This window comes from Orcinus orca, chromosome 13, assembly GCF_937001465.1.
Source record: "Orcinus orca chromosome 13, mOrcOrc1.1, whole genome shotgun sequence".
Taxonomy (NCBI): Eukaryota; Metazoa; Chordata; class Mammalia; order Artiodactyla; family Delphinidae; genus Orcinus; species Orcinus orca.
The window spans coordinates 34,162,733-34,190,227 of NC_064571.1; the positions used below are offsets into that span (position 1 = coordinate 34,162,733).

At 38.8% G+C, this 27,495-nt stretch overlaps 1 protein-coding gene across 1 annotated transcript; it reads left to right on the plus strand.

Moving 5' to 3' along the window:
- Positions 1–155: 155 nt before the first annotated feature.
- On the plus strand, positions 156–27,495 carry DNAAF10 (dynein axonemal assembly factor 10). Its single transcript, XM_004277009.4, has 8 exons — positions 156–441; positions 10,944–11,044; positions 13,513–13,643; positions 15,817–15,918; positions 18,667–18,782; positions 19,492–19,626; positions 22,261–22,358; positions 26,535–27,495. The coding sequence occupies exons 1-8, from the start codon at positions 259–261 to the stop codon at positions 26,740–26,742; spliced, it is 1,074 nt and encodes a 357-aa protein (XP_004277057.1). The 5' UTR covers positions 156–258; the 3' UTR covers positions 26,743–27,495.

Here is a 27,495-nt window from a genome sequence, read left to right on the forward strand (position 1 = left end):
TATATGTACTAAAGGTAAAAGGTAAAGGCATAAACAAGTCTGTGTTGTTGGTGAAGAAAAATCTTCTGTGCCTTCAGTAGAGCATCCGGCATTATCTGAGACACCTAAAACCAACTTGCTAGGGCGTCTGCGGGCGCGTACGGCAAGCGGGAGGGACAAACTATTCTTGACGTTTGGAGTCTGGTTTCCAGGTTAGTGTTTTGTCAGGATTTGTCGGCAGTGTGCCTGTTGGCGGAGGCGAAATCAATCGGCTGGACCATGTCGGCCTTCGAGAAGCCTCAGATCATCACCCATATCCAGAAGGGCCTCAATTACACGGTGTTTGACTGTAAGTGGGTGCCCTGCAGCGCCAAATTTGTGACCATGGGCAACTTCGCACGCGGCACCGGCGTCATTCAGCTGTATGAGATCCAGCAGGGGGACCTAAAGCTGCTTCGGGAGGTAGGTGCCGGCTCGAGACTGCCCAGTTCCAAGATCTGGGACTGCCGTTGGGGGGAGAGTGCGGATCTTGGGGGTCGGGGGGTCTGTATTCCTTTTGGCCAAAGCGTTTGCTTAGCGTCCCCCCAGAGCTCCGCTCGAGCTGCGCGGGAGAAGCTAAGCTGACCGAGATTGAGGAATACTTCAGAGGCAAAACGCTTTGGTTGGAGACTTGAATTCTCGTCGGGCTAGTTCATCCGCGCGCCGCGGGTCCCTTCCTCCAGCCACCCCAGAGCCACTCTCCCAGTCTAGCGCGAGGCCCGTGGAAGTGACGTAACGACTTCCTGTTTAAATTCGAGGCCCTTCTGGGCAGTGCGCAGTTGTTTGTCGAGAGTCTCTTAATAGGTACAAGTTAGTAAAATGCTTTTTCAGACAAGCAGAGCCAAAGTAGGCACTGGACTGCCTGCTATGTAATTGGAGGAGACAATCTAACAACAATTATTCATTCAACAAGTATCAGCTGATTGCCTGGTATTCCCAGGCATGTAAATGACAACGTCCCCGATATCATGGACTTTATTTTCTAGTGAGAGAGAGAGAATCAGTTAAAGAATCAAACCAATGATACATAAAACACAAACCGAGATGAATTCTCTAACCTAAAGGAACACGGTTCTTTGAGAGTAAGCAAAAACAAAACAAAAAAAACAGATTTGGGTTGAGTAGAAGCTAACTAGGCCAAATTAGGAGTAGAGGATAGCTCCAGAGGAAGCAGCTCAGCGATAGGTGACACATTTATCTCCTTCAGAAACAAAAAGAGTAGTAAGCAGGGACCAGACATTGTCAGAGCTGTAGGTCATTTAAAAGATTTATGCCTTTTTTTGTAAGAAAAATGGGACATCACTGAAGGGCTTTAAGCAGGGTGTGGCACGATCAGGTTTACAAGTTTTGTAAAAGATTACTAGTGAAAGAATTGGAGAATAACTATATTAAATAACACTTTTATACCTGTTTACAGTTTTTTAAATGTCTTTATTTGGGTTGCCTGAAAAAAAAAAGATCAGTCATACTCAGATGTTTAGAGTCCTAATAGACTGCAGGGAAGTCTGTAACTCCAGGGACCAAAAGCTATGGAGAGAATCTGCTTGGAGGAGTTACGGCTTTTAGGGCTTAAACTGGTAGGTAAAGGATGAATACACTTGCAATAGGAAGGATTACATTCGAAGGTACATAAGGCTCATCCCACTTTAAATTTCTATGAATGCCACTTTTCTTGTTCAGTTTGTCTTCTCTAGCCAGGCACTCTACTCCTAAACATGGCTTGTTCTTTTCTGCCTTTCCTTATGTTGTTCATCACTTAGTCCCCAGTCAACACAAAGTAACTTTTCTTTACATTGCATTCCTATGGTACTTATTATCTGTGCCAGAAATATATCATTCTATCCCATGTATCTCTAATTAGATTGTAAGCTCCCGGAGAGTAAGGACAGTAGTTCTTTCTTTAATGTGTTATATAAGAAGCAGCCGTACAATAAATTACTTGTTAAAAGAATGAGTAAATTTATGTCTGTAAAAAGATATAACTTGGGACATTTAAATATTGGTTTATTGATCATTAATCACTTGGGGTCAGGAGTTGGAACAAATAGGAAACATTGGAATTGCAGAAAGAAAAGTGAATTATTAGGAACAAATACTAGTCAAAGCTTAACCAGAGAGTATCTATAGACTCCTGACTTCTTTTTATAAGGCTGTATGACTTGGGTACATTTCAGGAATACACTTGTTATGTAAAGAGAAACAGTGCTCTTTGTCTATTCTAGAGATTCTGGAAGATTCTAGCAGGTTTTTTTTTTAATAACTTTGCTTTTTAATGAAAGTAATGTGTGTTCATGATAGAATATACCAAAAATATAGATAGGAAAAAGGAGAAAAGTAATGTCACCCATCTCAACACTAGGAGTAACCACTTTTTATATTTTTGCCTATATCCTTTGGCTCTTCTCTTTTTCTACCATAAACTGTCCATTGAGAACCTGTCATTTCAAGGTACTACGCTAAAGAAGAACCAAAGATATTTGAAAGGTGAGTCCCTCCTCCTAAAGAACCTACTGTCTAAAGAGAGGATAAAACAAATGCACAAACAAATTTGAGAGCTTACATTGTATTTAGCTGTGATGATGCAGTGGAAAGAATATAGGTTAAATACAATCTCAGTGATTCTCAACTCTTACTGTGCATCAGGATCACCCGAATGTGTATTGCTGCTATTGTGGTGTGTGTGTGTGTGTCTGTGTGTTTTAAAATATTCGTGCCTTGGTCCCATCCCTAGAAATTCTGATGCACTGGGACTCTCACCTCTAGACTAGAGTGAGTCCTGGACATCGGTTTTTTGTTTTGTTTTTTTTTACATCGGTATTTTTTAAACTTCCACCAGGTGATTCTAATAAGTACTAGGGTTGACTATCATTGGGCTAGATGAATTATTTGTTAAAATATTAAGAACCATACTTGATCATATCCTTGTAGAATTCAAGCCTTGTCCAAGATAAAATGAAGGAAGCAAATGGGTATTTGTTGGTGCCTCCTTATCTTGTTACTAAGCAGATAGATAGGGAGTGAAGGCAGGGCCTTCATATATGGTTAAGCAGTTTGTTGAAGTGCACACAGGTGTCTGGCCAAGGGTTCAAGAGAGAGCTGTAATCCATCTCTGTCTCTCATCAAGCCTTGCGTGTGTGAGACTTCCCTCAGCCCATAGGGGGCACCTGTTTTTCTAATTGGCCCAAAGGACTAGGGGTGGCCCTGCAAAGTGGAATCACAGTTGGGGTTGGTTACACTTTAAAAATTAGTAATAGGCTAATAAAGTTCTGCTTTTTTAGCCCCTGTGCAGCAGAGTTCACTGCTTGTTAACATTTGGGTGACTAAACCTTTTAACGTTAATTAAGTGGTGCCAGGATGTGGCGGAGGAGACACTGACAAGCTGTACTAGACCCACCCACAGACAGAACAAAAATAGCTCTGCTGGGAATTATGGATCCTGGGCTTCCTTAGTCAGGTTAACTTATTAGAGCAAAGAGAACCAACAGCTAGGTCAAATATGCTCATCACTGATGGTCATTTTCAGTATCATATGGCAAAAGTTAATATATACTAATTTTCTTTGTGGGACAAATTTCGCAAAATAGATCTTTATTTTTTTTACCCAGTTTTCCAACAAGAAAAGTTTTAAGTGTTTGCTGAATTCTTTGCATCTTTCCTTTTCCAAAGGTAAAAGATTTAACAGGGACAGGGAGGGGGCCCTTTTATGAACTATAAAAAAAATTAGCTTCATTCCAGTGTCCTCTTAATTTAGCTACTATTATGATTTCCATGAATGTCTAAGGAAAGAGCAAACACCTCTGCTTTTTTAAGTCCACTTGCCAGCATAGCTCAGCCTTTCTGAGCAAAGTGCAGCCCTCGCTGCAGTGCAGATGACAAGATGCTTATACATTTGAGTTTATTTTTCAGTAGCTTTCTATATTTTGAGTTTAATTTGATTCTTGCAGAACAGACCACTAGTACCTGTAAATCTTTGATATAAGTATACAAGGATAAAAGAGATTTGATTTAAGGATGAATCAGAGAAGCACGAATACCATATATTTGTATTTTATAAAGACATGTATACACTACCAAACGTAAGGTAGATAGCTAGTGGGAAGCAGCCGCATAGCACAGGGAGATCAGCTCGGTGCTTTGTGATCGCCTGGAGGGGTGGGATAGGGAGGGTGGGAGGGAGGGAGACGCAAGAGGGAAGAGATATGGGAACATATGTATATGTATAACTGATTCACTTTGTTATAAAGCAGAAACTAACACACCATTGTAAAGCAATTATACTCCAATAAAGATGTAAAAAAAAATAAAGACATGAATGAAGGTAAAACCAAAGGACACAAATCTGAAAGTAGGTTTAATTCAGGCCTCATTTACTTCACCAGTCTAGTTCAGGATTGGAACATTTCTTTGGTACTTCTGATGACTCAGGTTGACAGAATGGGGACTACATAAGAAAATGTTTATTTAATTGATTTACATACAGGCCTGGAGACAACGTAGTTTAGTAGAAGGAGCTTGGAATCTACTTGGCTCTGGGGACCTTGGGCAAGTCACTTAGTCCTCCAAGCCTGTCCCTCATCTGGAAAGGGGTGTCTCAAACACTTAGTTTGCAGTTGCATGTGTTAGAAAGAGAAAGGATGGTCTAGTACAGAAGAGCATCCAGAATAGTGTCTGATACATTAGTGTTCCCTGTATGGATGCCATTTTCATTATTGCATATAAACAACACCGGAAACTGTACAGTCTGTCCGGTGAAAACATGGTGGGAGAAATAGGAACATGACCTCTGGCAGTGGTTTCTCTCTCCCCAGCGCTAGGACTGAGCGATTAATCCATGTTCATTTATACTTTCATTTAACAAATGTTGAGCACCATCTACATGTTGAACAAGTTGGGCACGGCCCCATTCCCCTGGTACTCATTCTAGAAAGGGAGGAGATAGGTAATTGAATGAATACAAGAATTTTGTTGATAAGTGAAATGAAGATTAAAGAGGGCAAGTGATAGTGATTTGGGGGTTTCACTTCAGATTTGGAAGGGTAGGGAAGGCCTCTTAGAGGTGGTAACATTTAAACTGAAATCTGAGTTGGGAGAGGACATGATGACCTGAGGGAAGAGCAGTCGGGGCAGTGGGAACAGTAAATGCAAATTCCCTGAGGTAGAAATGACTTCAGTGAATCTGAAGAACAAAAAGCCGCAGGTGTGGCTGGAGTGTGGAAGGAGAGAAACAGGAAATGAGGTCAAAGAGACAGGCAAGGTCAGACTTCAAAGGGCTTTGTACATTTTATATACCACAGGCCTTTGTACTACTCTTGTGAGTCTGTGCCTCTAAATGTAGATACATGTTGTTTCATTTCATTCATTGTATTTGCAATAAAACCCACTTTTAGAATCTGCGATGACAAATGTGAAACTAGTATAGGGCCCATCATGTAATGGAATGGTTCCCAGTTTGGTTTCTCCTAAGGTAGGAATTCTCAGATGTGTTCAGGTGTCAGAACATCTGGACATTATGGTGCTGTTTTTAGAACACCATGAAATATTACAATAATCAGTTCCATCTCTGCACAAGGAAGGGTTTTCCCAGTAGAAAAATCTGACTATATTATACATACTCTGATCTTTAGATCACAAGAAGTAACCATACATAAAATTTTTAATCCTCATTTCCAGGTTTTCTTATTGTTTTTTTATTAGCTAGTATTTCCTAATAGACAAGGTAAAAAAATTACTGAAGAAAACCTAAATTTGAGTAAAACATATCCATTAGCTGTGTGTGTGTGAGAGAGAGAGAGAAAGAGAATTTATGTTGGTACTGGAAGATCAGTGGTTCCAGCTGCATGGTTTCTCTATTCCAAAGGGCCTAAAGGCAAAAGTTAGGTAAAGCCATAACAGGAAAGCTTTTGCTTCCCAATTTTTTATTAGCAGCAGTAAACTCTTAGAACTGTGTGCTTACTGTAGGGACTGAAAAGTAGGGGTCAGCTTTTATCTCTTCCATGGCCTAAGAAGAATAGAGATCTGATCAGAGGCTCCCGGGGATAGCAGTGGAATTACAGGAAGCAGAATGCTCTAGCTGGTGGAAGAGAAGAAAATGGGTGACCAGTCTTCCCAGGGCTACTTGGGGAAGAATTTTCCCAGAGAGTTATATCAGTGTATGGTGCAAGCCCTCCTGCAGCTCTTAATACCCGAATCCCTGGAAGCATATTCCTGTCCATCAGGGCCCACCTGTTTCCTGCCTGAGAGGCCTGTCTTCACCCTCTGCCTTAGATCATGGGAGCCATTATCAGTGACTTGGTGCTGGGAGAGACAAATGGGAGGAAGGGGTGGGTAGCTATTTTATCAGTTGGCCTCAGTTGGAAGTCTGAATTAGTTTAGCCAAAAAAAAGTGTGTTCTAATAGTGTGATTAGGTGATTAGCTACAGTGATTAATTAGTTAATTAAGAATGATTAGCTATATCACTACTTTTTTTTTTTTTAAGCAAAGCTTTCCTTTTTTAAAAAAAATTATTTTTGGCTGTGTTGGCTCTTCGTTGTTACGTGCCGGCTTTCTCTAGTTGCGGTGCGTGGGCTTCTCATTGCGGTGGCTTCTCTTGTGGCAGAGCACGGGCTCTAGGCAATGGGCTTCAGTAGTTGTGGCACGTGGGCTCAGTAGTTGTGGCTCACGGGCTATAGAGCACAGGCTCAGTAGTTGTGGCGCACAGGCTTAGTTGCTCTGCGGCATGTGGGATCTTCCCGGACTAGGGATCAAACCTGTGTTCCCTGCATTGGCAGGCGGATTCTTAACCACTGCGCCACTAGGGAAGTCCGCTATGTCACTATTAATATGTTATTTCAGGTACTTTTATTTGGGGGAGGGGATGGTGAGGAGAACATAAGTGATTTGGAGTTGGAAACTGTCTGCTTTGTTAAATTGACAAAATTTTGATCTCCATGCTGCCCCATTGTGAGATAGGTTTTTCATAAAATTGGAAAAATAGCTGAAATAAATGAATATCAGTTTTCTGGTGTAGTGAATAACTGATGCTGTCTGGGACCACCTATATTAAAAAGGAGAAAAATAACATTCTGTGGTTTTGTGCTTCTCATCAATATGGTCTTTTACAACCGTGTTATTATAGGCGACTGATTAAACACAATTTAATCAAAGTTTACCGGACAATTCCAAGGAGGCTGTGAATGCTTTATTTTAGACCAGGCTACATAGTAACTGCTAATTTATCCAGATCCCAAACAGTGATAAAGCTCAGCAAGGTGGGAGTTTCCAAAGCCCTGGAGCATATGTTGATGTCTTTTGAATCATGAAGGAAAAGTTCAGTTATAGTTTGTGTTACGTGAATTTTATTTTCTTCTTTGAAAATTGCTATGTATATCCTATGTGGAAATGCCCAACCAAACATTGAAAGTGGCGGGGAAATTATTTTCACAAAGTATGTGAATCGGACCCACCCTGGTGGGGTGGGGAGTTGAAGATTGGCTCAGCAACTGAAGGGTTACAAGAGGAGGTGCCCTAGAAACTGGGGAGCTCTGTGGAGGGGAAAAAAGTTCATCCGGATATACTGCTAAGTGAAAAAACATCAAGTTAACGAACACTATATTATGACCCTCTGCATATTAAAACAAATCTATATGTGGTTGTCAATGTGTAGAAAAGGGTCTAGAAGAATGGGGATTACTTCTGAGGCATGTCAAAGGGAAACTCACTTTTCATCCTTCAGTCTTTGGTTTTGTTTGAATTTTTTTTAAATTTTATTTATTTATTTATTTTATAGACCAGGTTCTTATCAGTTATCTATTTTATACATAGTAGTGTATATATGTCAATCCCAATCTCCCATTTCCCCCCTGCTCGCTTTCCCCCCTTGGTGTCCATATGTTTGTTCTCTACATCTGTGTCTCTATTTCTGCCTTGCAAACCGGTTCATCTGTACCATTTTTCTAGATTCCACAGTTTTGTTTGAATTTCTATAGGGAACACGTATTGCTTTTGTGAATGTTAGGAATAAAAAAATTAAAATAAATTAATTAAAAATTTAAAAAAAGATTGTAAGAAACTAAATAAGAGAAATTGTTTTGCCCTGTTGAGGCTGACAGTAAGTGGAAGGTGCTATTATACATCTAGAGTGTGGTGTGGGGCAGCCCTCAATTCCATATTGCCTAGAGTTTCCGGGGGCCAAGGCAGCCGGACAGGTAGACTCCAAGAGAGACTGACTGATTCAGTGACTTGGGCAGGTGGAGTTTGCATGTGGTTGTTTTACTGATGTGATTACAGTTGATCCTTGTACAGCATGGGTTTGAACTGCACGGGACACTTATACTCAGGTATTTTTTAAGAGTAAATACTACAGTACTACACAGTTCAAGGCTGGTTGAATCCACGGTTGCAGAGGAACCTCGGATACAGAGGGCCGACTATAAGTTATATGTGGATTAACTCCTGTGCTGTTCAAGGGTCAACTGTTATATATAATACTTGGACCAATAGTTTTGTTTTTGTTTTTTGGTCGCACTGTGTGGCTTGTAGAATCTTACTTCCTCCACCAGGGTTTGGACCCGGGCCCTCCGCAGTGAAAGCGCAGAGTCCTAACCCCTGGACTGCCAGGGAACTCCCAATAGCCTTTCAAATTAAAGAAACCTCAAAAGATTGGCTAATCCATGCTGACAGCAGTGCCTTTGGTGCACACAGGTATACAAACCTCTGTGTGCTGAAGGGGTCTCAGAGGACATAACCATTCTCAGTTTATAGGGTTTTGCAGGGAAAACTATAAGAGACGCATAAGCATTTTTGTTTCTTTAGTCACTTGGAAAGAATAATACCTTCATTTTGTCCTTATTCTTTGAGGATCTTAAAGAAGAATACCACATTAAATGCTGAAATCTGCATATTTGCAAACCAGTGAAGGTGTTAGAGGTGCCAGCATTTGAATGTCTCATTAGCGAGGTGAGAGGAAAGGCAAAACTCATCCTTTGGACATACAGACATACCTCCTTTTATTGCACTTCTCTTTATTGCATTCGCAGATACTGCATTTTTTACAAATTGCGGGGTTTTGGTAACCCTGTGTTGACCAAGTCTATCGACGCCATTTTTCCAATAGCACTTGCTCACTTTGTGTCTGTGTCACATTTTGGTAATTCTCACAATATATTTGTTCTGGTGATCTGTGATCAGTGATCTTTGATGTTACTGTTGTAATTGTTTTGGGGTGCCACGAATCACACCCCGACAAGACTGCAAACTTAATTGGTAAATGTTGTATGTGTTCCGACTGCTCCACTGACTGGCCTTTCCCCGTCCCTCTCCCTCTCCTTGGGCTCCTTATTCCCTGAGACACAACAATATTGAAATTAGCGCCTCAACGGCCTCTAAGTGTTCAGGTGAAAAGAAGAGTCATAGGTCTCTCACTTTAAATCAAAAACTAAGAATGTTTAAGCTCAGGGAGGAAGGCATGTTGAAAGCCGAAATAGGCCAAAAGCTGGGCCTCTTTCACCAAACAGTTAGCCAAGTTGTGAACGCAAAGGAAAAGTCCTCGAAGGAAGTTAAAAGTTCTCCGGTGAACACACGAATGTCTCCATAACATAAAAGTACAAGATGAAGCAGCTAGTGCTGATGTAGAATCTACAGCAAGTTATCCAGAAGGTCTAGCTGAGATAATTCATGAGGGAGGGCACACTAAACAACAGATTTTCAGTGTAGATGAAGCAGCATTCTATTGGAAAAAGATGCCACGTAGGACTTGCATAGCTAGAAAGAAGAAGGCAATGCCTGGCTTCACAGGACAAGCTGACTTTCTTGTTAGGGGCTAATACAGCTGGTGACTCTAATTTTAAGCCAGTGCTCATTGACCATTCTGAAAATCGTAGTGCCTTTAAGAATTATGCTAAATCTATTCTGGCTGTGCTTTATAAATGGGATAATAAAGCCTGGATAACAGCACATCTGTTTACAACATATTTTACTGAGTATTTTAAGCCCACTGTTGAGACCTACTGCTCAGGAAAAAAATGCCTTTCAAAATACTACTGCTCATTGACAATTCACCTGGTCACCCAAGAGCTCTGATAGAGATGTACCCATGAGGTTAACATTATTTTCAGGCCTGCTGGCACAACATCCATTTTGCAGCCCATGGATTAAGGAGTAATTTCAACTTTCAAGTCTTATTATTTAAGAAATACATTTTGTAAGGCTATAGCTGCCATAGCTAATGATTCCTCTGATGGATCTGGACAAAGTAAATTGAAAACCTTCTGGAAAGGATTCACCATTCTAAATGCCATTAAGAACGTTAGTGATTCATGGAAAGAGGTCAGAATTTCAACATGGATAGGAGTTTGAAAGAAGTTGATTCCAACCCTCATGGATGACCTTGAGGGGTTCAGGACTTCAGTGGAGGAAGTAATTGCAGTTGTGGTGGAAATAGCAAGAGAACTAGAATTAGAAATGGAGCCTGAAGATGTGACTGAATTGCTGCAATCTTATGAGAGAACATTAATGGATAAGGAGTTGCTTCTTAATGGATGAGCAAAGAAAGTGGTTAGCATTTTTTAGCAATAAAGTATTTTTTATTTAAGGTATGTACATTGTCTTTTTAGACATAATGCTGTTGCACGGCTACAGTATAGAATAAACATAACTTTTACATGCACTGAGAAACTTAAAAAGTCATGTGACCTGCTTTATTGCAACATTTGCTTCATTGTGGTGTTCTGGAACCGAACTTGCAATATCTCTGAGGTCTGCTTGTACTTTTAAACTATACAAAAATGACTAAAGGAAAAGCATGATCATTTTTTTAAATCAGAAAACGTTTTAATTGCCTTTTTTATTGTGTGCCTTATTTAATTCCCATAATAGAGCCATAAATATCGTGGATTATGGATAGCTGCTTACATAAATAATGTATCCTCTCTCTTTCCCTTACATCAAGATTGAAAAGGCCAAACCCATTAAATGTGGAACATTTGGTGCCACATCTTTACAGCAGAGATACTTAGCTACTGGAGATTTTGCTGGAAACCTTCATATATGGTAAGATTATTTCATCAGTGTTAAGACATGAGATAAGCAATTTTTTTGATAGTTGTGTTACTCTTCCTCTGAAAGAATTCTAACTTTGAAATGTTTTTTGTTAAATTTTAACTATTTATGAGAATATGACAGTTACCTCATATATATTTTTAGATTTCATGTTCAATATCCATTTTAAAATACTAACCTATTTTTCTTTAGCTATTTCAAATAATGTTTTTAATATTTATTTCCACACATGCTGTTTTGTGCTAGCATTTAAGATCCATATTTGTAAATAAAGGGCTCTTCCCCTCCACCATGAAGGATACAGTATATAAAAATGCTCGTGTATAACACTAAAACATTAGATATCATTTACATTTTTAAAAGATACTTGGCATTACAGAATGAAACACTGTATTTTTGTATGTTTTAATTTTTTAACATAGAACTCTCAATTCATTAAAACTTTTTCTTTTAATGCTTTAGCTGAGTACAAGTTTTTAGGAACACATCTGTTGAGTAAATCAAGATAAACCTGTTTCGAATGAGCAAAATCACAAGTGTGCCAAATGCTTTTATAATGTTCTTTTTTTAATAAATGTATTTATTTTTGGCTGCATTGGGTGTTTGTTGCTGTGCGCAGGCTTTCTCTAGTTGAGGCAGACGGGGGGCTGCTCTTCGTTGCGGTGCACGGGCTTCTCATTAAGTTGGCTTCTCTCGTTGCGGAGCACTGGCTCTAGGTGCGCAGGCTCAGTAGTTGCGGCACTCGGGCTTAGTTGCTCTGCGGCATGTGGGATCTTCCCAGACCAGGGCTCGAACCCGTGTCCCCTGCATTGGCAGGTGGATTCTCAACCACTGCGCAACCAGGGAAATCCCCCAAGTGCTTTTAATTTTCGTGTTTTACCTAGAGTTATTTCCTCATATTTAAATTAGAGTTGAATAAATTGAAATTCCTCTGTAATTACTTTTCAGCAATATCTCTTAATCATGTAAAGTATACAGTAATGTTCTAGAGGAGCTGTCTTCCCTACATTATGTTTTCTATTCTGACCTTTCTTGATTCTAACTTAGAATTTGCTATTTGTAATTAAATTACATTGATATATTTATCTGTCTTAGAGTCATAATATAACATAGAATGAAGCTATTTTAATTCCCCTTGCTTTAACTACTTAATAATTAAGTTAGCATTTATTAGAATGCATTAGTTTTTACCTGCTCTGTCATAAACTTTCAAAGAACTTGGGAGAGAGACCAGTCTGAGTATTATTTTTTAAAATAAATATATTTCAACACAAGAATATGCAACAAATATAACGGTTGACTATCTCCCTAATAGAGCTTCCTAGTCTAGTGCACGTATTACTGCTTTATTTTCATTGGTGAGTCATAATTTCATGTTAAAAGAAGTGATGTTTCAAAGTCTGTGGAAACAGTTCTTTTAAATAGAACCTCAGTCCTGTTTAGTCTCTTGATGCTTTCACAATTACGCCACAAAGATAAACATCAACTCTAAACTAGGTTGAACTTCTCAAATTTTGATTTGCAAGATTTTACTGATAAATCTGGGCCCAGTAATAAATTGGGATTACGTGTCATGAAGAGCTACATTCATTAAAAAAGAAGAAATATAAGTTGTTAAAAACTGACTTGTTAAAAAGAAATGTGGAAGGAGGCTCCAGTAGAAAAGCAGAAGAGGGGGGGCAAGGGCTGGGAGGCAAGAGAAGGGTGTATTAGCATAACCTACTTCAGCCACTCACCCAGCCCTGTAGTGTAGTCTTCAGACACACATAGGAGTGGGTACTTTCCTGCATTCCCTTCACTTAACTAACCTAGAATTAGACAAACTTCATCCAGTTTGACTATAATATTTATTGTGACCAGCATGATGATAAACTGAAAAACATAACTAGTTGAAAATCAGTGTGGAACTCAGTGAGAAAATAATATATTATTAAGGAAGAAAGGTATACAAAGTAAACACTGCTCATATTTTAGTCTCTCAAAAGATCCCAAGATCAAACTACCAAGACTACTTTGGGAATATTCTAAATCACTTTGCATTTACTCTGTATTTAAAGCAGTGATTATCAGACCTCAGTGTACCAGAAAGTCAGCAGATTTGGGGCCCCATCCCAGAGATACTTATTCGTTATGTCTGGGGAGGAGCCCGTGAATCTGCATTTATTAACAAGCATACGTGGTAATTCATGTGCAGAGGTCCTAGATCGATCATCTTTGAGGACCACTGAGGAAAGTGGGCTCAGGATTTAGAATTCCAAGTTGAATGATGACAACTCTCATTGAGGCCTTGAAAGAAGCTAAAGTGGAGAGGAAAATGTGGACGTAAGTGTGTAAATTACCTTAACTGCAAAACCCTTATTTTTAAACAAAAATCTCAATATGGCATGCATTCTTAAATTTGAGTAGTATACTAAACATTTGGGGCATGTGTAAGTAAGAAGCTGTGTTCTGTTGTTTAGGAATTTGGAAGCTCCAGAGATCCCAGTATATTCTGTACAGGGCCATAAAGAAATTATAAATACTATAGATGGTGTAGGTGGACTCGGAATCGGGGAAGGGGCACCTGAAATTGTGACCGGCAGCCGAGACGGTAAGTCAGAATATGCTGTGTATTTTACTTTTTTTATTTTTAGGTAAGTCTCTGTGCAACAGTATATTCTATGTGGAAATCTTCCTCAATCCTTGATCCCCTAAACCTAACATTCTACTTTTTTGATAGGCAGGTTTGATTGCATAGCCCTCAGTTGTTTCAGACTTCGGGGGTATTTCAAGTTAGAGGCATAGCACTTACTATTTTAGTTTTGAGCTAGTTCAACTATTAACAACCATAGTTTCCTCTGAACCTTGAGGATTTAAAATGTCTCTACAGGTTTTTGAGGCAGCTGATGATATACTGTGGGTGGCAGCTTTTTTCTTTCTTTGCAAAGCAGAATTAGTACTTGTGAAAATGGTCATATTGACAGCTGCTTGAACACTGCAGTTCTGTGGTCTTTCCGCTGAGCATTGTAGAAAGCTCCAAGAGCTCCAACTCTGCTTTTCCCGCCTGCAGTGACGAACAAGGGAAGGTCTTTCGGTGTCCTGAGCTGTTCTGAATGTAACAGAGTCAGAATTTTTGTTGCTTCACAAGGGATATGTAAGTGATTTGGTACCTTAGTTGGTTCAGCTAGTTTTTTAGTGGCTGCTCAAGACCATGAGGAAATTGTTTCCAAAGAAAAGTGGAATTTAATTTTCTAATAGTTTCTCAAGAGCAGCTGTGTTTTAGAAATCAGGTATTTTTTTTCCAATCATAGAAACAGTGTGGAATATAGAAGGAAAAATAACAGTCTGCTACACCAGCATAACTATTAGATTTGTTTTCCTTTCCAGTCATAGATACAATTTTACATGTATTATCAGTGTAAATACGATTTTGTATCTTATTTATTTAATGTTTTGTCCTTAGGTAAATATTGCTGTTTCCATGTGGTTTTCATAATTATCATTTTAATGACTTCATAATATTCCATCCTGTGGATGTGTCACAGTGTCCTTAGCCATGCCCCTGTTAATGAGCATTCGATTTGCTTTAAGTTTTTGTTTATTTTGGGAGAGTGACTTTAAAATAATGAAGAAAAGATTATCATGTATATAGCTCTTTTGGAATAATCATACTTTATGATTTAAAAAAATTGTCAAACTTTCCAAAGTACCTGTTTACCTTATCAGCTACAGTAGATGAGGTAGATTTCCAGTCTACCCTACCAGCATTGATTTCCTTTTTTCCCCCCTAATTTTAGAGATAAAATGGTATTCCATTCCGACTTGTGTTAACTTCTTTCTATATTTGTTTATTAGTTAATTTTGCTTTGTGAATTGTCTATTTGTGTTCTTTTCTCATTTAACTGTTACAGACTTAATATAAATGTTATCAATTTGTATGAACCCTGTAGAATGATGTAACTCATCACATTTGTAGGAAATTTATTTCTCCTTGAAGCAGCCTTTTTAATGACCAACTTTATTTTATCCCTGATAAGTCTAGTGGAATATCTTCCCTTTTCCTGGATTTAGTATCCTTTTTTAATAATTTTTTTACCCTTTTCCTGTTCTCACTTACGCCTTTTAGCCACTTTATTATGTCTTTGTGTTTCTCAAAGTTAGTGACACTAGCTAGTTAGTTATCGTGTAATTTGCATTAAAATGAGGGAGTTGAAATTAAATTGAGAAGAATTATTTGTTACTTTTATTAACTCCTTCTTTCTTCTTTATTGCCACGGGGAAATTAAACTTAATTGTATATGAAATGGTATTCTAAAACTCCAAATAAGAAATCGTAGACGTAAAAATTACTTTATTCATCTGCATAAGAAAAATGGCAATGATTATATGAGTAGTAAGGAAAAAGCATTAAAATGACGCCGGCTTTATTCTAAATAAATACTACATTTGTTTTAGTCTTAAACCAAGAAAGTAAGACATGATTTGAATTACATAACATTTGTGTTTGCCTTGTCAATCATACCTTGTTGATGATGACTTAGGAACAGTTGTTGGCTTTTGTGTGTATCTATTAATCGGAAACCAAATCAGGCAGTAACATGTGGGTTATATCTCTGATATTAAGTGCAACTTGCCCAATTGGAAGTCAGAAGAATGTGAATATTTTTCAGATACTATAACATCTATAATATCTTCATGTACATAGGAAGCCGTATGAAGAGAATGCAGAAGGAAATGTCATCATTCACTATTGAATTTTGCCAACTCACTTTTTTTAATGTCAGGAACCGTGAAGGTGTGGGACCCAAGGCAAAAAGATGATCCTGTTGCTAATATGGAACCTGTACAAGGAGAAAACAAGAGAGACTGTTGGACGGTGGCATTTGGTAAATTACTAAAGTACCCTTGCATTTGAAGTATCAGATGGTAAAAAGGACAGTGCTTCAAGAAAGTCCTAATAGCCTCTTTATAGTCTGTTTTGTGGATTATCTGACAGTTTATTGAGGCAAAGAGACATGGTGTTTAATGGCAGCCTCTGGGGCCTAGGTTTGAATCCTCACTGTGCTATTTATTGGTTGTGTGTCCTGGGGCAGGTTATCAAGCTTCTCTGTTTTTTGCTTGCTTCATTTATAAAATGCAAGTAACAAATAATAGTGTTGTTGTGAGGATTCAGTTAGTACATGTAAAGTGCTTAGATATTAAGTGCTCAAAAATATTTGCTATTATTGTGTACTTCTGTTTAACTTGATAATATTGACCTAGTTTAGAACCAAATGCCATTAGTGAAACTAAGTAGAGCCTCAGATGCGAATGGTAACCTAACAAATCCTACATTTTACTATGTACAGAGTATGTTTATTTTCTAGAAAATAGTTATGCCATTACAGAATTATTTCTTATAAAGTTGTTAGCCATGTTCCTCTAGTAATATACTTAAAATGAATATTGATCTTGTAGGACTAATTGATGTTTGCCCTTGTATCTCTTACTGAGCACCAAAATTACAATCATTTTTGCTACTAAAGGATATGGGCCGGGACTTCTCTGGTGGTCCCGTGGTTAAGACTCTGCCCTCCCAGTGCAGGGGGCACAGGTTTGATCCCCTGGTCCATGAACTAAGATCCTACATGCCACACAGTGCAGCCAAAGATTTTAAAAAAAAAAGGAAGAAAGGATATGGGCCATATTTCATTTTAAACCTTTATTTTCTTATATAATCCAGTGTAGTTAACAGACATAAAAGTGAGATTAAATGATATATGTGAACTGTTTAGCTTTTTATGTTATTTTTAAATTGAATTGTTATTTAATCAGAGGAAAGTTTTAGATTTCCGATTTTAAAAATAAATTACCACTGAAATTGAGAGGAGATTTCATTGTGTGTGTATATTAAAATTACTCTGTGTGTATATATATTACAAGCAATAATATAAACTGAAGACATGCACACTTGTGCAGAAATTTCAGAGTTAGTGTTTAGAATCATCATATAAAAATATATGTAGTAATTAAAAAGTAATTAACTTTGGGTCCATTAAAGGCTTTTTATCATTGATCTAAGGGACGTAAGTTCCATTTTAAATGTAGGACATTAAATTTAAAGAAAGAACATTTATCCATTGATTTGACCATTTTTTGTTTGTTTGTTTTTGTAAATGCCAAGTATGTGCATAGCTGTGGTCATACAAAGGTGAAACAGACTCATATTCTTGCCTCAAGAAGCTTGTAATTTTAATAAAGAGGGCATGCTATCTACATTAATTATAGTATGAGGTAGGAGTGATAAAAGGTCACAGAAGCATGGATAAATGCAGAAGGAATCCCAAGGGAGTGATAACTGGAGAGGAAGAACATACTAACCTCAGACCAAGGATATGTAGCATTTGAACCACTGAAATTGGGAGGGGATTGCAAGCATTGGGAGGAAAGTACAGAGAAGGAATGGTGGTAGGAATAGCCTTAAAGATGGCACAGGGCCATGGCCAGAGGTGTTTCGATGGTCTGGAGGTAGTGGTAAACCTTTGGAGGCTTTTGCAAGGATGAGATGTGATCAGAGCTTTAGGAAAACTGAACTGGTGTCATGTAGGGGAGAGAGGTGAGTGGCAGAGGGAATATGAGTTCCGAAGCTCTTTGCAATATTCCAGGAAACACGTAGGTTAGATGCAATAAGAAGGGAGCAGAGCGGGTCGATTCAGAAGATAATATTGTGGCAAAAGAAATAAAATTTGGCAGGTTTTTTGAGATGAGGAACAAGGGGAATGATTATTTCCGAGGTGACTGAATTTTGAGGCTGAATGTAGGGTGAATGATGTTATTAATTGAAGAAGTGCCACAGAGGATATGATGGTTTGTAAAGGAAGATGGTGAGGTCAGTTTTAGACATCATGAGTTTCAGATGCTGTCGTGTCATCTCGGTGGAGCCTACAGTGGAAATGCAGGGCTGGAGTTTATAAGAAAAAGGGAGTTGCAAGCAGCAGAGAACAAAGGCATTGGGTTAAGATGCCCACGGAGCCTGGCACAGTTAACAGGGGCTTCCCTCTCACCTAACACATTTTCCTCAGCAAGAGGTACTCTGGAAAAAAAAATCCCTGGATCCGAGCAGGATGTGTTTCACTGCAGATTATAGATTTACTTTGGGTGCAGTCATCCATACAACTAAAAATACATCACAGTGCACCACAGCTTATCTGAGGTTTCCTTGCAAAGACGAGATAACACCAGAACAACATTTTGCAAAATATAAATAAGTTTAAAGTAGTTTCTATTGGCATTCAAATATAGTTACTGCCAAAGAAAGCAATGGAAGCCTAGCTGTATTTATTCTACCAAATCCTACTACCATTTGAACTGTTAGTCTTTGCAAATAGAGAATAGAGAGAATTTGAAATCCAATAAACACTTTTATGTATCCCTTGAGTGTACAATCTCAATGAATGAGCTCTTTCTTGTAAACAATATTAGATACCAAATTAATAATCTTGATGTCCTGTCAGGGTTAATAAAATGAGATTCTACCTAATGTGATTTCTTCACCTGATTTGATACAAGTTATCTGTGTAGTTTCGTAGGTTTTTTTTTAGCAGTCTTCATATGAGCATTTATGAAGATCTGAAATGTTGTGTTTTGATTTCCAGGCAGTGCTTACAATCAAGAGGAACGTGTAGTGTGTGCTGGCTATGACAACGGAGATATCAAGCTGTTTGATCTCAGAAATATGTCTTTACGGTGGGAGGCAAATATAAAAAATGGGGTAACGTACATTTGGATTCTTTCCAGATTCTCTGAATGTGTTTTTACCCACCCTGAACTACTACAAAAGGAAAGCTCCTCTAATAACTCATTTCAGTAAAACCCCTCTGTGCATATATGGTTTTAACCTTTTGGGGCTTAACCTTGGAGGGTCTGTAAAAATCAGGGATGCTCTCATCAGAAAGTGAACACACACCCAGATGTGGTGTGATGTACCAGGTGAGTCACTACGCCTGTGGCCCATCTGTGGACTCCTGTGGACCATGCAGTGTGGTATTAAAATGACCTAGTAAGAGGCCTTCTGCTAACATCAGGAAGCTTGAACTTGTAATAGCCTCCCAAGTACTTTCAGGTTTTTGGTTCCCAGGTTGTACATCTTTAGTGAAGAATGTGGTTCCCTCCTGTTTTCTCTAGTCAGCCTTGACTTAACTTTATAAAATAATTACATAATAACAGTTAAAAGCTAAATTATGGCTTTTCAAATGTACCCACGAGAACAGGGTACCCTAGATGATTTTGTGGATCTTATTAACCAAGAAGAAATTTTTATAGTTACAAGTATTTGATATATGGATTCAAAGATAAAGTGATTGTTTAAAATGCTTTCACATGAACTGATAATGTTAAAGTTGTTTTACTTAGTTTGAAAGAACCTCTTGAATTAATCATTATTAAATGAATGATCACTAATAAACATTCTCTATTTTCAGGTATGTAGCTTGGAGTTTGACAGAAAAGACATAAGTATGAATAAGTTAGTAGCTACGTCTCTGGAAGGAAAGTTTCATGTTTTTGACATGAGAACACAGCATCCAACCAAAGGTTTTGCTTCTGTTTCAGAAAAGGTAAATACGAGGGAAATGTCTTTCTATGAAGAGGAATATTCGCTATAGCTTGTTTTAGACTGATAAATAGAATGCGTCACCAAGTTCCTTCCAGGTTTTTGTATGAAGGGAACTATTTTTAATATATTGTAGGATCTTGACAAGCTTTTCTGTGCAAAGAGTACTTTTCTGAAGTTTGTCAATTTTAGACTTTTTTTTTTATTATTATTGAAGTGTAGTTGATTTACAGTGTTGTGCCACTCTCTGCTAGACTTCTTGATTATAATAAAGGCCTCAGTTGGTAATGACTCTTATTTTGTAGTTTAGGAGCAATCGCAAGAAAACTAGCTGGTTTAGGAATTTGGTCAACAAAACCTAGCCTGGTGTTTCCTAATAAATATATATTTGTATTAATACCTAATTACATACTTTTAGGTATATGCCAGTATATATTCAATACTAATTATATACTTTGCAAAGTATATCAACATATATACATTATGTCATTTCATCACATTTTATATTCCAGTTTGATATATTAAATGAGATTATTTAAAGTGCAAATCACTGTGATTGGTACATAGTAGCAATGTAAATATAAATTTTTTTATTCATACATACATATATGCATACTTTGCCTTGTTCCCAATAGTATTTTAGGTAGCTTACAGGGAAACATTTGGTATTACAACATTAGAAAAATTGATGAAGAAAGCTGCACAAATGGAAAACACTGGTTTAAAAAACTGAAGTTGATGTCTGGAGTAAGGGCATTGCATAAAATTTGTGCTGAAACATCCTGTCATTTGCAAGAGATGGGTTGGAAATGTCACTCTGAGCTTTCTTGAATATAAAAATAAAGAAAAATCAGTTATAGATTTGTAGTTTCCATAAGATTAAAATATGTAAGTTGCTCAGGAAATAAAAATTCACTCCCTTGCTCCCTTTCCGTATGTCGTGGAGTCAGTAGTACTTCCCAGACCTTCCTATTTTGTCTTATTTCATTATTAAAATAATTATTATTGCATGTAAATTACTGTTACTGCCTGATGAACTATATTCTTAAGGTAACTAACTATACACTATAATATTGTTTGCCTTTGTCATTTCAGAAGTATCTGTCCACAACATAAAGCACTTACTAAATTGTTCCAAATACGAGTGCAACACATTTCTCATTAACGGGAAATTACAGTGTGTCTCCAAAATTTTTTTGTTACATTTAGTTAATCCAGTAATTGCTAAATCTGTCAAATACATGACGGTGTATTTTAACAAGTCATTTCCCCTCTTTTTGCTTTTTATCAACTTCCAGGAGAAAAAGAGAAGTTTAAGCTACAAAACAAATTAAGGTTTAACAGCTTGAACCTAATCACTTGAGGACTCTCACACACTTAAAGTGTGCATTTTGAGATATGTGTTTTTCTCTGCTAATGGTAATTCTCTTAAAAGACTATTAAAATCAAATGTCAAGACTGATCATCAACTAAAATGCAAAGTGTCTTATGTGTGGCTTAGCTCAAGTTGGCTGGTCTCATTGCTTCTGTAAAGCAGAAGTCTTTCCTTCCTCCCTCCCTCCCTCTCTCTCTCTCCCTCTCCCTGTCTTGTTAAATTCTCCACAGTGAATGTAGCATTATTAGGATTGATTTACAAGCTGTTAACCTTCATCCAGTTGCCATTTCTATCTTTTTGTTTAATATGACTGATAAAGGCCTGGGCTTATTATAACTGTAAACACCGTCTATAAGTCCTCCTGATACTTATTTTGAAGACTAGACAAGTCAAATAGTGTAAATTGAAGGTAAGACTCTGAGAGCTTTACATTAAAATTCATTCTGTTTATGGGAACTCTCAGTACTTTCCACTCAGTTTTGCTGTGAACAGAAAACTGCTCTAAAAAAATAAAGTCTATTAAAAAGAAGTTCAATCTATCCTTTCTTTCCCTTTAGGAAGAAGTATTTCTTTGTATTTTGAGGCTTTTTTCCTCCTTAGAGTGAGCTAGAGATATTTAAATTATTTGTGTAATTTGTATGATACTATAAGGTTAAATGTTAAGACTTTTAATCTGATAATCTTTTTTTTAATCCAGCAGAACTTTGTTTTGTAAAGCAGTAAAGAGGAATGGTTCTTTTCCTAATTCTTGATGAGGCCCTGTAACTCTCTGTAGCCATTATAAAGAGAAGTGACAGAAAATAGTTAACTTTTATAATAGTAACTATAATTGAAGTGATAGAAGCTGTTGAAATTGTTGTTGAAGTGATAGAGGTAAAAATCTTTTTTTTTTACAGGTTTCTCTTCTAGGACGGTCTTTTTTTCCTCTATTTTATTGACGTATAGTTGATTTACAATGTTGTGTTAATTTCTGCTGTACAGCAAGGTGATTCAGTTAACATATGTATACATTATTTTTCACATTCTTTTCCATTATGGTTTATCACAGGATATTGAAGATATCAATATCCTGCGCTATACAGTAGGACCTTGTTGTTTACCATCCTGTATATAATAGTTTGCATCTGCTAATCCCAAACTCCCAATCCATCCCTCCCTCACCCCTCTTCTCCCTTGGCAACCACAAATCTGTTCTCTGTGTAGGATAGTCTTTCTTTATCATATAAACTTATAAACCACTTGTGTGCCTCTCATTCTGTTCAGGCTCATAAATCGACTGTGTGGCAGGTCCGACACCTACCACAGAACAGAGAGCTCTTCCTGACAGCGGGAGGCGCCGGCAGCCTGCACCTCTGGAAGTAGTAAGTTCCTCCCAGTGCACAGTGCTCCTTTTTAAGTTACTTGTGGGTGTAAAGTAGGATTCGATTAAACTTTTTGTCTGTTTTTCCTCCTTTGACTTGGTTCATTTTGATATGATTTTAAATTTCATGGTATTACATAAGCATTACTCTCTTAAGCCTTTTTTTTACTCATATACTTATTTTATACTTTGTAAATATTAACATTCTTTTGACACACCAAATATGTATTTTAGTGACATCTTCCATATATTAGAGTAGCTCATGAACAATTCTTTTCATATATTTGAAATCATGCTTTTTGCTAGTTTTTTTAAAAAATAGGAAAACTTTGACCAAAGGCTTTTGTGAAATATTATAATTCAGCCATTAGAGCAGTACCTCTAGAAGAAAGGAAGAGGGTTGAAATTCTTATTTTTGGTTCCTGATAATTGACTTGCCCAAGTTCAGGTAACATCACTATGATAGAATGGACGCAGAGCATGAGGACCCTGATTGGTCTCCAGGAAAAGCCTTGTCATTGCGTTTGAGCGTCAGCCCTTACTATATATTTGCCTTTTCCAATGGGCTTTTCTCTTTCCTATAGATTCTTTCTTCTTTTCCACTTAGAAAAGACCCTTTAACATTTCTTTTAAGGTAGATTTAGTATTGAACTCTTTTAGTTTTTCCTTGTCTGAGAAGTTTTTTTATCTCTCCTTCTATTCTAAATGATAATCTTGCTGGGTAGAGTATCCTAGGTTGCAGAAATTTCCCTTGCAGAACTTTGAATATATCATGCCACTCCCTTCTGACCTGCAAAGTTTCTGCAGAAAAATTAGCTGATAGCCTTATGGGGATTCCCTTGTATATGGCTTTTTGTTTTTCTCTTGCTGCCTTTAGAATGTTTGTATACTTAATATTATCCCAGAGATCCCTTAAACTGTTTTCATTTATTTTAAATAAATTTATTTATTTTATTTATTTCTTTTTGGCTGCATTGGGTCTTCATTGCTGCACGTGGGCTTTCTCTAGTTGTGGGGAGCGGGGGCTACTCTTTGTTGCTGCGCACGGGCTTCTCATTGCGGTGGCTTCTCTTGTTGCGGAGCATGGGCTCTAGGCATGCGGGCTTCAGTAGTTGTGGCTCATGGGCTCTAGAGCACAGGCTTAGTAGTTGTGGCGCATGGGCTTCGTTGCTCCGCGGCATGTGGGATCTTCCCGGACCAGGGCTTGAACCCGTGTCCCCTGCATTGGCAAGCGGATTCTTAACCACTGTGCCACCAGGGAAGTCCCTGTTTTCATTTTTTAAGATTTGTTTTTCTTTTTGCTCTTCTAATTGGGTGATTTTCATTATCCTATTTTCCAGATCATTTATGTGTTCTTTTGTATCACTTACTGCTATTCATTCCTTCTTGTATTTTTTTTTTTTTTCACCTATTGAGTTCTTAATTTCTGATTGGGTCTTTTTTTTTTTTTTTGCTGCATTGCGCCTTTGTTGCTGCGCACAGGCTTCTCATTGCGGTGGCTTCTCTTGTTGCGGAGCACGGGCTGTAGAGCGCAGATTCAGTAGTTGTGGCTCACGGGCTTAGTTGCTGCACGGCATGTGGGATCTTCCCGGACCAGGGATCAAACCCGTGTCCCGTGCATTGGCAGGTGGATTCTTAACCACTGTGCCACCAGGGAAGTCCCTGATTGGGTCTTTTTATGTTTTCTAGTTCTTTGTTAAAATTTTCACGTGTACATCTATTCTTTTCCCTAATTCAGTTAACATTTTTATTACTAGTGCTTTGAATTCTTTATCTGGTAAATTATTTGTTTCATTATTTATTTTTTCAGGGGTTTTCTCTTGCCTTTTCAGTTGAGTGCAGTTCCTCCACCTTTTCATTTTGCTTAACTTTCTCTGCCTCTATGAATTTAGTTGAAATAGTTACTTATTTAAGTCTTAAAGGGGTGTTCTCATATGGGAGGCTCTTTGGTGAGAGAGCTGGATTTGACGTGGACACAAGTTACATCTTTGGGGTGTGCTGGCAGCTATCACCCTGGTCGGAGATGTAGCTGGAGATGGAGGGGCTAGAGCTGGAGCCACGTATGAGGTGGGATGTCCCCTCTGTTCAGTGGCCATTATTGCCCTATCAGGGTAGGGATCTGATCCCAAGTTGCTGGAACAGAAGCCAGGAGGGTCGGCCCAAGCTAGCTTTATGCTCTTTAAGTGTGTTTTTTCCTCCACCGGCACCCTTGCCCTGGAGTGGGAAGGTGCTGAAGCAGGTGCGGCCCGTGCAGACTCTCGGCTTGTGTTGGCCACGGACCAAGGTCCAAGCTGTCTCTAATGCGCTGCCTGTGTAGGCGCCCACAGTTGTTTTCCCTTGCTCTGTTCAGGTGTATCCACGGGTGCAAGTTCCCATTGTCCCTCACAGCTGAGCACTGTCCCCAGCCCCCTCTGCCCCACGCTGTTGTGGAGCCACGCTGCAGAGCAGAAGGGGCCTGTGTAGACTCTTGGCCTGTGTCGGGAGGGGTGAGCTGTGTGGGGCAGCGGCCGCCATCAGAGGTACAGGCCGCTTCTGGTGTGCTGCTTGAGTTAAGAGCCAGCAAGAGGCACTGCTGCCCCACCGGCCTCCGCCCTGGGGCCGCTCGCCTCTGAGTTCCAAGATCGAGTCTTTTCCCTGATCATAGCTGCCCCAGATCCTGTGCCGTGCTGTGCCGTGGAGTCAGTGGGGCTGGTGTGTTCGCTTGTCTTGGGCTGGGGCACACGCCAAGGCAGTTGTGGGAAATCCAGCAGCCACTAGGGCAGACCTTTCCGCCCTGCCTTGGGGGCAAGCCAGCATGTGGACACTCCTCACGAACAGAACCTAGGCTTCTGACAGCCTTCCTGTTGTTCCCAGCGGCCCTCCAACCAGCCAAGGGGGCTGGTCTCCCCAACGTAGGATCTGGGGACTGGGGGCGCCCAATCTGTAGCTCTCATCAGTCACTCCCCAGGGCGGGCGTCCGCCTGTGTATTCTCCCTTTTCCTGAGTCCCCTCCCAGGGGCACAGGTCCTGACCTGATCGCTTTTCTTCCCTTCCCACTTACTTGTGTATCTCTCTTGCAGCCCTGGTTGTACAGGAGCCCTTCTGCCAGTTTCCAGTTAGTTTTCAGTGAGCTCTTAAAACTTTAATAGATGATATGGAGGATTAGAAAAAAAATCTTGATGTTATCTTTTAAATACTAAATAACTGCAGCCTCTGCCAAGAGACATGAAAAATGTTCTGTAACCTGTTTATCCGTCTGAATGTGTTATTCCTTTTAAAAATCAAAAGGGGCTTCCCTGGTGGCGCAGTGGTTGAGAGTCCGCCTGCCGATGCAGGGAACACGGGTTCGTGCCCTGGTCCGGGAAGATCCCACATGCCACGGAGCGGCTGGGCCCGTGAGCCATGGCCGCTGAGCCTGCGCGTCTGGAGCCTGTGCTCCGCAATGGGAGAGGCCACGACAGTGAGAGGCCCGAGTACCACAAAAAAAAAAAAAAAAAAAATCAAAAGAAGGTGTAGGGTCTGTGAGGAAGAAAGAATAGAATGTTATCTGCTTATCACTACTTCTGTTTCTGTTCTGCTTCTGAGTTGCTTCATGCCTTTTAAAGTCTTGGTCTTTATTAGCACTTTTGAAATAAAGGTAGTATCCTGGTTGATACCTAACAGGCTTTAAAAGACCTTCTGAGGAGGAATACCCCTGTATCCCTCCATGGGGGAGGGGTGTTCCATTTTTCCCTCTCTCAAATCTAGACCAAGTCATAGTTATGAGCTGTTACCCTTCAGCCCTTATCATTTTATAAATTTATATTTTCAGCTGATAGAAAATCAAATGTTCTAGGAATCACTGTTTTCTTTTTTGAGGCAATGATGTCTAGAGCACCAAGTCAATTTATTAAAGAATGCTAGATCAACCTAGGACTTTCATAGTAAAAGAAAAGATACCTACTCATGCTGAACAGAAATGATGTTTAAACGTTTTTAGTAGATCGAATGCTTCTTTATGAGACTTTGGGGGACTGGGATTGAGGTTGAAATATTGTCTCCTTATTTCCATACAACTCATTATTAGAAAGATGCCTTAAGTATTTATCAGTTCCAGTAGTCAAGTGAGAAATAAAAATAGTTATTGGAGTATATGTATAAGAATAAAATGACGGATGCTAAGACTTATCTCCTCTTACCACTTTGATCTTGTTTTCAGCGAATACCCAATTCAGCGGTCAAAGAAAGATTCCGAGGGTGTAGAGATGGGAGTTGCAGGTTCAGTCAGCCTTCTGCAGAATGTTACATTGTCTACCCAGCCCATTTCAAGTTTGGACTGGAGTCCAGATAAGAGGGGTCTGTGCATCTGTAGTTCATTTGATCAAATGGTAAGAGTACTGATTGTTACAAAACTCAACAAAATTTGATCTGAAGACTTTGGACTTGAAACCTTCCAAAGCAACACTCAGAGAATTTAGACTACGTTCTGGGATCCTCTGAGTCTCATTGAACAAAGTGGGATTTGCCTGATGAAAAAAGGACCCAGATGCAAACCTCTGGGCCAGCATCCCTCCGGGTGAAGGCCACATGGTGTGTCCAGCGACCGGACTGGATGGTGGTTTGCTGTTGCACATGGGGGCACCAGAGTCTCCAGTGCCAACTCTGTTCCTCTCCCCTCTATTTCTAGTAAAAAGTTGAAAGTTTTCTGTATTTAATTATTTTAAATTCATTTTGCATCCCCAAAGTTCCATATTCTATAATAATACTTGTGTTGCATTTTAGAGTTTACAGTTTTGTAGCAGTGACTTAATTTGGTTTAAAATAGTTTGCCTTGGTAAGACTATTGTGAATTAACCTTCATAAATAAATACACTTTGAGACATTTCAGCGTCAGTAAATCTCTGTAAAGAACATTACTTTATAAAATACCAAAATGACATGATCAGCCAAGATTTAGGCCATTGTTTTCGACCATTTAACTCATAAAATGAAATACTATGATTGACAGAGACCTCTTTTTTAACTTAAAAAACAGGAGTTGAATTCCTGAGACTTTCTGGTTGTTGATTGTGGTTATGTTGTTTGAGATGTATAAGATTGTGGGGCTTTTGTAGCCTTGTTTTTTTGTCAAACTTTCTAATATATTTTGTGAATAAATTTTGTTTTTGAAATCTGTAGAA